At 43.5% G+C, this 12,280-nt stretch overlaps 1 protein-coding gene across 6 annotated transcripts in view; it reads left to right on the forward strand.

The window, feature by feature from the left end:
- The first annotated feature begins 5,885 nt into the window (after positions 1–5,885).
- OSBPL1A (oxysterol binding protein like 1A) overlaps positions 5,886–12,280 on the forward strand; it is a 77,631-nt gene continuing 71,236 nt past the window's right edge. For 2 of the 6 annotated variants that reach the window (XM_075744229.1, XM_075744231.1), the window contains exons 1-2: positions 5,942–5,985; positions 11,970–12,092. In XM_075744229.1, coding sequence (XP_075600344.1) covers positions 11,972–12,092 — 121 coding nt within the window. In that variant the 5' untranslated portion in view covers positions 5,942–5,985; positions 11,970–11,971. The other 4 variants (XM_075744232.1, XM_075744230.1, XM_075744226.1 and 1 more) reach the window with 4 other exon arrangements.

Genomic DNA, 12,280 nt, shown 5'->3' on the forward strand with positions numbered 1-12,280 from the left:
GTCTGAAATAAATATTCTGTTAAAGCAGGGTGTGAAATAAATAGCCACAGCTTTCAAACTTGGGATAACAGCATAGCAGAATTTGCTGAAATATTTGAGTTCTTCTTTTAGTACTGAACTGAACCTCACTGTTCTTAATAGCGAAGCCTGTCCCAAACTGATACCCCTCGCAGCAATGCATGAACTTTGATATTTAAAATGGTTACTAAATCTAACCTTCGGTCCATTGGTTCTGTGTTTGTGAACTATAGATAGTAAATGAAAACACTTAAAGCTCAAATCAAATTAATTAAGCAAAAGAAGACCCGGAAGGTCAGGAAATTACTACAGGGAATTAAAATTCTTTGTTCTGTCTTGTTAGGGCAAGATAATACACTGGGTAATTACTGATGCCTTTCTGGAACCAGAATCTAATCCTAGAGCACAAAAAGCTTAAACCAGATACAAATAATATTCACATAGTTAAGGAAGCAGTATTTACACAGAAAGCATAAATAAGAATGTTATTAAATGTTATTTAAATGTAAGAAGAATGTTTTTAAATGTACTGCATGCAAAATTTATCAACAATTTTGAAAGAAAAAGTTACAAAAAATTCAGAAATGCTTTTTTATTTAATGAAAAACTTTATTGCTTACATTCTGCTACCAGATCTGTCCAGGGGGGGGAGGTAAATAGCCACGTTTTTATGTTACTGTAAAGAAAAGGGCACTAGCTGGAAACTAGTCATTCTCCCTGCGTACGTAACTTCAGCTCATGTGAGCTTTATTTGTTGCAAAGTCTTTTATCTTCACTAGTTGGGTTTTAACTTCATGATCCAAACATTATAAACTTTAGACTTGCATAATACACCCAGCAGTTACATAAAAGATTTTGGGAAGGCAGAGAAAGACAGTATAGAGTTTGACAGCACAAAGTAAATGCTGATTAGGAATAAAATGCCATAATTGATATGATTGAAGAATTCTGATTTGTGACTTAGAATCACATGCAAAGCATACATCATGATATCTTAACTTCACTAGAGCTGATGGGATTTTGACTCTTACCTTTGATGGGGCCACACTATCTAAACATAGAGGGATAAATCAGGATTGCATCACAAATAAGTGAAAAATGTAGGACTGTAGAAATATGTAAAAACTAAAACACTGGAGTAAAATATCAATAACCCTCCTTGATTTTGCATACAACAGTTCAAGCAGCATGGTGTATTTGCAACTTCTCTTTTATAAAAAATGAAAATTAAGAACAAATAGGGACAATATCACGTCATGTACTACCAATTAATGCCCTCAGTTCTGTATTCTGCTTTTGAGCTGGATTTTCTTCTACTCAGGTTCTGCCAGTACTGTAGCTTTATCTTAATAATAGCACAGTAAGAGCATTTTGCTATAGTAACTTACCAAGAAAACACAAAATTCTCTCTAATGTTCCAATTCCACTCTACATCCAGTAGTAATCTCCATCTGGGCCATCCAATAAGGAGCATATATACACTTAAGCACAAAGTAGTTCAGCTGATTTCAGCTTCACAATGATGTGTTTTGCTAGATTGTAGTCTAAAGGGACATAAATTAGCTATAATTTAGTTTGTTTGTAGTTATAAGCTCTCCAATTTATCATTTTGGAACTAAAACCAAACCAAACTGATTCAATCACAAGAACAAAAAAGTGCATTAAACAAGCCCAAGTCTTGATCTAAGACTACATGTCTGGTAAGACTACGGAGAAGTATATGTACAGGTGACTTACACCTTGGTTAACTTTTTTTCTCTTTTAGCCACAACCCAGTTGTATGCTGGCTATAGCAGTGTGCAGTTGTCTTCTTAGAGCTAGAGAAATCCAAAAGCTTTTCTATGAAGTAATAACTGGTCTTAGGAGCCTCCTGGCAAAAGAGGATCAGTGAATTCTCACATTTTCTCCTACCATACCTGCATTCAGATTAAAAGGGCATGTTAAAATGAACGCTTCTCTATTGTATGATTTTTTTTTTTCTGCTGGAGGATACCTCCAGAAACTGCCTGAGCTTGCTTCAGCACTGCTTTAAGCAGCAAAAAACATGCCTAATCTCAGCAGTTAATCCGGCTCACACCATCTACAAATTAACCACGTTACATGGTTATTTCCTGCAAAATATGAAATGAATATCAGTAACACACTCACATCTGTTAAAATTCCTATTGCAGGCAGTTCAGAAGAACATGAAAAGTTGCTTTTATCACTCACTGGAAGTTGCTCTTGGTAATCCAGGGGGAAGATCCACAGGAATTATGTCTGAGAGCATCAGCACATTAGTTAATTCACCTGTGCCTGTCTTTTGCCAGCCTAGTAAGTAAAATCAGTATGGAAATATGATGAGGGCCTGTTCTTGCTGTACTGCTTTCCAGAGTTGAGGAGTAACTTTCTCAGAAAGTGCACCAGGATGGCATGCAAGCTATTAGGGAACAAATTTTTAGTTTCTGCCCAGTGACTTGGTCAGTTAACAAAGACTCAGTCGTTAAACATTTTACTACGTGAAAACATACGTGCAACCTGTCATGTATCATTTATTACTTCATCAATCATTCCCATGTGTACACTCCCTTCCTACGTTGTGTATGTCAAATTGGACCAGTAGGCTTTACTCTGAAGAGGAAGAAAAGAAAAAATGTCAGTTCACTAAAGAATTGCTGTATCATAAATAAAATTGTGAAGTTTCATGGGAGGTAGCAATAGAAATGCCCAGTAATTCTTGTCCATTTCCAAGTCTGAAATGTTTTTCAAAAATTTTTCCTTAGTTCAGCCGTGGATAAACCACTAGCAACCTAGGTCAACCGTGCAGAGGCAGAAAGGGGTGTAGGGAGGTGCTACTTGTCTTCTCTCAGCTGTTAACGGTACCTTGCAAAATGAGCATCTTGGCTTGTATAGTTGCTAATGATGACATCAACCACAATAGTGTGGTTATTTTTTTTAAAGTAATAGCAATGAAGAGTGGTATTATTTCAAAATTTCCAGCTGAAATACTTCTAGGCATAGGGCTTTGTTGCCTGCAACAATGAATTCAACTGGTTGATTATGCACTACACGCATGCTTCTTCCCTAAATAAGTTTCTCCTGAGGAAGTGCTATGGCCTTATAGATTCAAATTCTGCAGTCAGGTTGCCCCATTATTCCATCCCAGAATATGGGATGATGTAAAATATACTATGCTGTGAAATTCAGTGACAAAACAGTTCAGTGAATTTTGTGTAAAGCTGTTTGCCACTGCATTCAGCCCTAACATGGGAAGTGTTTCATGCTTTCTGCATCACTAATTTCAGCAGGTTATCTGAAAAAGGAAAGACATGGAAAAAAATAATATAAAAGACATGCTCAAAACAGAAAGAGCCCTTAATATCAGCAACACTGGTTTTCTTATTTCCACACTTCAAAGTCCAAAACGCACAGCGTTATTACTCTGGGATATGCAAAGAGGCAAAACAGCAGGGAAAAACAGACACCCCTTGAAGAGTCTGGAAGTAGGGGGAGCATAGTGCTCCTGACCGAGAGACCGCTGTACATCCAGGAGTCAGGGATCCACGGTAGTTAACCCGAGCAGCCCCGGCTCTGTGCTGTGGTGCGCAAATCCGTTGGCCGGAGGATAAACTCCGCCAGCTCCTTGTAGCAGAGGGGCTTGCGGGCAGCTCCCGCTTGCTGCAGGCGATCACACCAGCTGCGTGGCCTTGCCTTTATCCGCAAGCGCAGCGAGTTCTCATCTGAACATCCTTTATGAATAGCTAGTTTCTTGCAGGAAAATTAAAATAGCTCGAATGACCAAGGGAACAGCTTCCCTCACGGATGGGATCTGTGCAGCGTGCCGTGGGAGAAGTGCACCCAGGGTCAGTGCAATACTGCAGGAACGGGGGTTCACAGCATCTGAAGGGACATAAGATTTACTCGCTATCTGTATTACTCTATTCTGTCTTTTTAAAAACAGGTATTTTATTAAGCCATGTGCTGTCAAGCCTTTCTTACTGAGATTCAGAGAGCAACCCTGCACTGCCCTTCTCAATTCATCACACCTACTCCCTGGTGCAGAACAGGGAGCTGCAGTATACCCGACTGCCTGAAGGGTAAAGCTCTGTGCTATTAACTCTGTGCTGCATTGCAACGGGTTATAAAGTAGGGGGATCCTAATACTTTCCTTTTATTACAAAAATTATAATAAATATGTGGAAGTAATATGAATATTTTTATATGGTATTTGTGTATGTAAATATAATACTAAATAGGAAAAAGGAGTGATGCTTGATTTTATTGTGAGGTTGCTGGGAGCAGTTATGGCATTGTGAAAGATGCCTCAAAGCCAGAAGCAAGAGGAAAAAATAAAGGGAAAGAAACTCAGACAGACTGACAACAGTGGCCAAGAGCATAAGAAAAGATAGGAATGTAAGCATGAAACAGCTAGTGCTCTGAATGTAAGGACAGCAATGTGAAGACCTGCTCCTAAGGAAAGAAAGTCAATGTGATCCTTCACTGAAGCCTCTCAGATGTCATATACTTACTGCTGAAGCACCCCTGGAATCAGGTCTCTTAACTAAGATAAACTAATTTAAAGTAATGAAAAGCAGGAGAGGTCCAAATGCAATAAATTTGTGTTATCTCTGCAGGTGTGGAACTGTTTATTTTCTTCTTTTGGTATTTCATTCTTAAAACATTAAAACATATGTAGCTATATAGAATAGAGAAAAACAAAGCATGTCTCATTATTTATGTCCCAAGAGTTTCACAATAATTGCTCAGGTTTAAACTTGCCCACTTTTGGAACAGAAGTTTCATCCTAATCTTTTGTGATAGTTTCTCATGGCACCTGTGGCTCCTGCCCTGCCTGTTCAGCACTCCTCCCGCACATGACACAGACTCCGTCATGCCTCAACACCGCAAAGCTGTCCTGCTTCCTTGATAAATTCCTGCAGGATTTCAAAGGCACAGTAGGAGCTTTCAAAATGCAAAACTCCTCTCAGGTGCTAAAGGCAGAAAAACAAGGTGCTGTTGGCTTCAGGTGAAAGGCATAGTAGAGAATAAATAAGGGCAGGACAAAGAGATGGGAAGGAGTGGTGGACCAAAGGGCCTTGAAACAAGGGAGTTGTTTCCAGTAGTAGTAGAAACAAAACCATGTTTCCAGTCCCCAGTAGTACCAAAACTCTCACTCTCTTAGGCTGCTTTTAGAAGTAGTGCATACATTCACAATTTCGACTTCCTTGTACCACACATATAAGACTGAAGCAATTTCAAAGAACGCCCTTTTAACCCTCTGCATAGACATCATTCTTACACTCTGACTGTTCTCTTTTGAGGCCTTTTCGTCCAAGCCCTCTACGTTCCTGCCAACGCCTGTCAGCGCCCTCAGGTTCCCGCCGCCCTTTCGCAGCTCCCCTCAGCAGAGGCGCGGCCCGGGCTGTTCTCAGGGCGGCGGGGAGCCAAGGCCGAGCAGCCAGCAGCGCGGGTTGCGGCGGCACGGAAACCCAAGCAAGCACAGGGCATTATCTGTCAGGCAGCCCCGGCGGCGTGGGGGCGTCACTATCCCTCCCTGGGAAGGGCGGTCAACCGCCGGCTGCTCCCGGTGAGGGCTCGTTTCTCTCAGAAGGCAGGCGGGCGCAGGGTCCTCCGGGGTGCCCTGCTTTGCCCCTTCCGGCTTTTCGGGCAGTCCCCGAAGAACTGCGGTGAGCCCTGGACCCCCGGCAGCTGCCCCACAGCCGGGGAGGGGGCGGTGCTGAGGCGGCCACCGACAGCCCCGCGGGCTGGGGCCGGGGGGCGGGGCCATGGTGAAGGGGGGCGGAGCCATGTCCCGCCGGGAGCCCGCACCGCCCATCCTGCGCGACGGGGGGGTAGGTGGGGGGCGGCCCGCGCTTCTGAGGCGCCCCCGCCGGTCACGTGCAGGACCGGTGCGTTCAACGCAACGGGGTGGGGTAATGTCGCGTGCGGGGCGGGCGGCGGCAGCGGCAGCGGGAGCTGCGCGGAGCGGTGAGGCGAGGAGAGGCGAGGCTGGCGGCGGGTCGGCCCACTCGCCCCGGGCGTATTTTCTTCCGCGGCGCGCAGGGGGAGGGTATGGGAATGGCAGGAGATGCACCTTCCCGCTGCGCCGTTTGCTTTGTTGCTGCCGTTATTATGTCTCTTGCTGTGTCTCTTCTCCCCAGGCTGCTCCCCAGCCGGCGCTGCCCGCCCGTGCCCGCGGGGCGGGGATGCCAAGTTCGGCCAGAGCCGGCTGCGGGGGGCGCGACGGGGCTGCCGGGCGAACCGGGCCGGGGAGGCCTGCTGGGCTGGCGCTGCGTGAGGGGTTACGTGCCCCCGCCAGGCCGCGCTCCCCGGAGGACCCCGGTTCGCTGGCCGGCTCTCCTGTGCGGCCGCCGGGAGCGTGTCTGGGGGTGGGGGTGTCCTTTGTTTCTGCCCCCCGCAGAGCTTGTCGCAGCGTGACCCGGCAAGCCCCCCGCACGGGGTACGGCCCAAAGTAAGGCTGAGCTGGGGGCTGAGGAGCCGAAGCAGAGGCAGCCTCGGTGCCGAGGGGGCGCTGCCCTTCGGAAGCGGTGTGAGCGCGGGTGGCCTTTCCTCCTCCTCCTCCCTACAACTGCCCCGTAGCCCCGGCGGAGCTGCGGGCGGGTGGCCGGTGCCTCCAGGTGTGGTGGTCTGAGCGCACCTTTCCCACAGGCAAGAGGTGCATTTGCTGTGACGCATGAGCCTGTTGCCTTAAAAAGTGTTTAATTACCGGTAGTGAAACGAACTGCTTGATTTCAGATGCACGTAGAGAACTCCATTGGTTCTGCTGAACTTCTTCTTTGCTTGGAACTGTACTTGCCTGCTGATCTGGTGAGATTTTGTACTAGTTGTGGTAAGCTTATTCAGAGCTCCTGGTCTGAAAGAAAGTCTTTGACATTACAAAACTAAACTATGTGTAGAAAACAGCCAGGAGATGCTTAAGAAAGAGGATTAGTTTAAATAGCTATTGGCTTGGCAATGGTATTGAACAGATACTGTGTGATTGCATTTGTGTTAATTGCTACGAGCAGACAGTAACTTGATTTTTAGATAGGTGGTGCTTTCACATGAGACTGTCCTAGAAGCATGTTCAACGTCTAACTTTCAGAAACCTTTAACTGAAGATTAAAATAACTGCTTTTAGATAACATCAGCAGTGCTTCTAGTACTGCAGCTCTTTCTTCTTGAAGCAATTCCTGTCAGTGCAGTGTGTTGTGCGGGTTTCTAGACAGGTTTTGTCTGTTCGTGTGGTGTGGTGCAGTTCATCCTCCTTTATGAGCATCACTTCATAATGTGTGCGTGCTGGGACATGTAAGAAGACTTCCTAAGAAAGTATCATCCTCTCCTACAGGAATCTAGTTTTCATTGCTAGAGGGAGATATCTTGAAATACTAGCCAGTGCTGTTTTTTTTTTTTTACCAACCTTACTATTTGTCACAAATAGAAAGCTTCCTATGCAACCAGTAGCTGCAGACTCAGAGCCTTAAAGTTGAATTGGGCAGTGCCAGTACTGCTTCTGCTGCTCATCAAGCTGCAGCAGAGTGAAAACCAGCCATATTCTGCTTAGCAGGTGGTGTTGGTGTTCTGGGTTGTGTACGTGGCAGGAGGCCTCAGCAGGAGAAGAAATCAAAGCAAAAGCAAGTGGGTCTTATCAATAGTGCTGCCCTGTGGTCAGGGATGGTGCTTTAGGTCTTTGCAGACTGCTTTATGAGAAAAGCATCTTTTTTTGCTTGGACTCTCTACTACCAGTTGAGTAAAGTCGGTAGTTTGTATATCAGTAGTTAGGTGGCCTTTCATGGTTAAGTATTCCGCAAAACTCCCTGAAGTGGGCATGCAGGGGTAACCTAGGCTCTCTACTCTGTGTTGGAAACAACCCCTGTGTGAAGACAGATGGTGTAGTGTGGTGTAGGTCTCAGAAGAAGATAAAAAAAGCAAGCATCTCAAAGCTATTCCTTATACCTACTTAAAGGATAAGATTCAATTAGGAGTCAAGTACTGCTCCCGTAGTCCTAATGAATTCAACGGAAGTCACATCTTGGTTGTGATGTTCTTGGTGTTGTTTGGTTTTTTTCTTATGGTATGCCAGTGAATGTAGAGCCGAGCATACAATCTTTCAACAGCACAAGGCATAAAGATGAGCTGTGAAAGGCAGTTTAACTTAAATCAGCTGATTAATGGTGTTGTGGTTTAACCCAGCAGGCAGCTAAAACAACCACACAGCTGTTTGCTCATTCTCCCCCTGCCCCCCCCCAGTGGGATGGGGGAGAGAATGGGGGGGGGGGGGAAGGGAGTAAACCTTGTGGGTTGAGATAAAGACAGTTTAATAGGACAGAAAAGGAAGAGAAGAATAATAATGATAAAAGAATATACAAACAAGTCATGAATAGCACAGTTTCTCACCACCCGAAGCTCATGCTCAGCTAGTTCCCCAAGCTGCCCTGCCTTCCAGCTAGCTCCCAGTTATATATGGAGCATGACATTATATGGTATGAAATATCCCTTTGGCCGGTCTGGGTCAGCTGCCCTGGCTGTGTCCCCTCCCAGCTTCTTGGGCACCCCTACCTTCTCATTGGCAGGGCAGTATGAGAAGCTGAATAGTCCTTGACTGCTTGTCAGCAACTAAAAACATCAGTGTGTTATCAACATTGTTCTCATCCTAAATCCAAAACACAGCACTGTACCAGCTACTAGAAAGAAAATTATCTCAGCCGAAACCAGGACAGCAGAGTAAGTTAATGATGGCAACACCACTGACTGAACAGCTGTCTGCTCTCTTAAGTGGCTAGTAATGTTGCATATAGGCAGCACAAGTCATATAGTATGACACAACCTGCTAGTAGTATCTCCTGGCTAATAAATCCAAAGTAAACTATTAAGGTTCTCCCTCAGTACTGATGGTCTGCCTTGGTACCTCAAAACAGTGGATAGGGATTTTGGAGCTTATTTGGTGGTGGGTAATGTGATCAAATTCCTGTCTGCAAGGCAATGCAGGTGTATGCACTACATTTGTTAAGTGCATAGTATTTAAGTGCCTGTGTATTGATTTATTTCTGTACTCTAAAGTTGCCCCTCAAACTTCTCTTTGTGATTGCTCATCTCCCTTATAGAGCAAATTCTGTTGCTTAAAACAGTATTTTCAACATTATGCTATGTTCTGTTAAGAGCCCCTTTGTTGTTGGCTTCGTTTAGGCACTTCATTTACCTTGTTAGCTAAAACTTCAGGTTCTGTATCACTTGTCTGATCAGTAACTGCACACAGATTCACTTTCCAGCTCCAACTGTAGGAACATTTTCATGTGAATGATCCTTCTAACTATGACTAATAGCCAGACAGTCATTCTTCTGCATCATTGCATGCTTCAGGCTTACAAAGTGTATTTGAAATTGGAGGCTTGGCCTAAACAGCAGTCTTTGGGGACTAAACCAGTGAAGCAGACAGACCTTTCTTAGCTGTATTACTGTGCATGTCACTCTACTGCTAATGTTTGCTTTAAGAGTACAAACAAATCAGTAATTTTAACTTAATGACTATTGGGGGGGAGAAAAATCATGCAAGTTATTTTACACAGTGAATCAGTTTTCCATGTATCTTAAGCTGTTTAAGATTCTGCTCATGCACCTAACAGGCCTTGCTGCATACAAGAGTTGTGCGTTTGGATCAGCTTCTTGATTCCCTTCCCAAGCAGTCTTTTCTTCTCATCAGTATCAAATGCAAACTACAAGTTCTCAATGTGTTGAAAGTACATTTTTATTCATATCTGCTGTGTATGTGGGATGTTGACAAACGATACAGGGTAATGATAGGAGTATGTATCTGTCATCTGAGATGTTTGAGATTGCTAAAGAAATATTGTGTGGGAGGGGGTGAAAATGAAGGATGAGCTTTCCTTTTTTTTTTCCTTTCCTCCCCATCCCTGATGGGTAAGCCAGCAAAATGAGCTCTAACTATCCCTCTTAGCTTTTGTCGATATGATTTCCAGTCCTGCATTCTGTGTCCCCCTGAAACAGTATCACTCAGCTTAGAGAAAGTATTACAGACTGATAGTACATTAACATATTTGATTTTGGTCTTTCTCTAGACGCTGGCAGAACTGATTCACTGAGGAAAGTTATACCTGCCCCAGTAACAGCAAACTGTTCTGTGTTGCCTCAGACAACTGGATAGACTCCTGTTTGAAGGAGAAGGTAGCTTCAGGGCTTGAAGGATTACTTGAAGGACTAGCACTGGGGTGTTTTTGTTGGCTTGTTTTTTTTTCCCTAGCAGAACTCAAAAGCAGGTACAAACAAGAGTATTGTCTAACTACTGCTGGAGAATGAGTTTGCGTCCTGTGTCTGTGGTAGATTGCAGGTGACTGATGCAGTCTGTTTTTCTGAAACATGCTAGAAAGGGCTTGCTTAGTCTCTCTGTCAAGTTCATTGAAAATGGATTCGCTCTCTCCCTTTGAGCAAAAGGTAGGGGAAAACTTTTCTGTGTATTGCTAGCGCTTTGGCGGTCTGTCCTGTTTTAGGCTTCTGCTTCAGTCTTGAATATTACAAGATCTGTCGCTGTTACAGGCCTATTGTTGCTTACCCAGTGTTCTCACTGTCTCTCTTCTTGTTGAGTGGCTTCTCATTTTACAGTAGTTGAAGAGCTCCCTGCATCTATTTTGGCTATGAGTGCGTATGGCGCAATCAAGCTGCCTGTCCAATGCAGCAAAGTGTAAACAGTTTGTGGGACCAAACAAAGCTGCTGATAGTATAGGAAAGCTAACTATGTGAGGCCAGTAATGTTTTTAGCAATCATTAACTGACTTTAAATTCTGCAGGATCTGGTAAACTTAGTGTGTCAGGTGAAGATGCTAAACTGGACACACTAAATCTAGGCAAACTCTTGCTGCTGTTTTTAGCAGCAATAAATTGTGTATTGTAGTACAGTCTTTTGGGGCTGCTTTTAAAATTGCTTCTTGACACCTCTTAAAAGCAGCACATTTAAATAGGACACTAAAATTGTTTTTTGCCTCTGCTGAGCTGTGCTGCATCTGGGTCTAGTTGTTGTAATAACATTTTTTAAAAAAAAAAAGGTAAACTGACTTGAGACTGTGATTTTGTCAGTGTGGAAAAAGATTGGTTAAGACATCACTTAATAACTGTGTTCTGCAAGAGATCTAGTAAGTAGCGGTATCGCTTGCCTAAAGGTCTAAGGCTCCCTGACTAGTAGAGAGCTGTAAAAATAGCCATGCTAACAGGTTTTGTTTTTTCCCTGCTTTGAGAGGTGTAAATATTCCTTTCTTTGTAGTTAAAGAGCAATGGTAAGATGAGAATTAGCTAGTGATGTTTTACAGTCATGTGTTAAGATCTTTATATTGTACTATTGTGTTTCTTAAAGATAAGGTCAAATCTACAAAGTTGTTCATCTGATTCCCCTTCAAGTCAAGGTTGGAGGAGGTCTGGTATCTGAGTTCAAGAGCTGATAGTACTGGTCAGTAATGGGTATCTGGGACCTCCATGTGAACACGGATTCTGTTCCCCAGGCTTAGCAACCAAAATAAGTCTCAGTTAATTCTGGAGAAATACTTGGGCTAATAAGCATACTTCTCATCCTCTTCTTTGTTGCCTCTGGAAACCTTAAGGGGTAAAGGTGAAAACCTTACAAGGAAAGAGTAAATGCTTACTGGATATGCTTGCAGCAAAGCTTGCCTTGTTTGTGGCATGCAGTTCCAACTCCTAAGCCGCGCTTTGAACCTAGAAAATCAAGAAGCAAGAAAACAGTTGTATTTTGTTATTTAACTGCTTTTTCTGAGGATTTTTAATGCCTCTTAGTGGCATGACTGAGTGCTGGACTGTTGAAAACAGCTTGCATAATAAATGTGAGGAAATAATTGTCTTTCTCATACCAGTGTTAGTATTAAATAAAGGCGTAAAGGGACATTAATATTAAACCATAACTTGTAGCAGCATAAGAGATTACAAAATCTATTCTTTCTTATCTTCATTAGAGATGAGTACTGAAGCAGAACAGCAGCTTCTCCATGATGCTAGAAATGGAAATGCTGAAGAAGTTAAACAGCTGTTGGATACCATGGACAAAGGAGAAATAAGCTTTGATATCAACTGTAAAGGTTAGTAGCCTTCCTCAAATGTTTGTAATCTCACTGCTGAAGCCCCATGTAATGAAATTTACTTATAGTATAATCTTGCTTTCTTTGGAGAGCTCAATAGAGTATTAAAAAACACTTAAACAACTGCTTTTACCCTGTGACTTAAGGCTATACTTGCATAGGGGAGAGATCATAAAAGCAAAGTACAG

The sequence above is a fragment of the Balearica regulorum genome, chromosome 2, assembly GCF_011004875.1.
Source record: "Balearica regulorum gibbericeps isolate bBalReg1 chromosome 2, bBalReg1.pri, whole genome shotgun sequence".
Lineage (NCBI taxonomy): Eukaryota > Metazoa > Chordata > Aves > Gruiformes > Gruidae > Balearica > Balearica regulorum.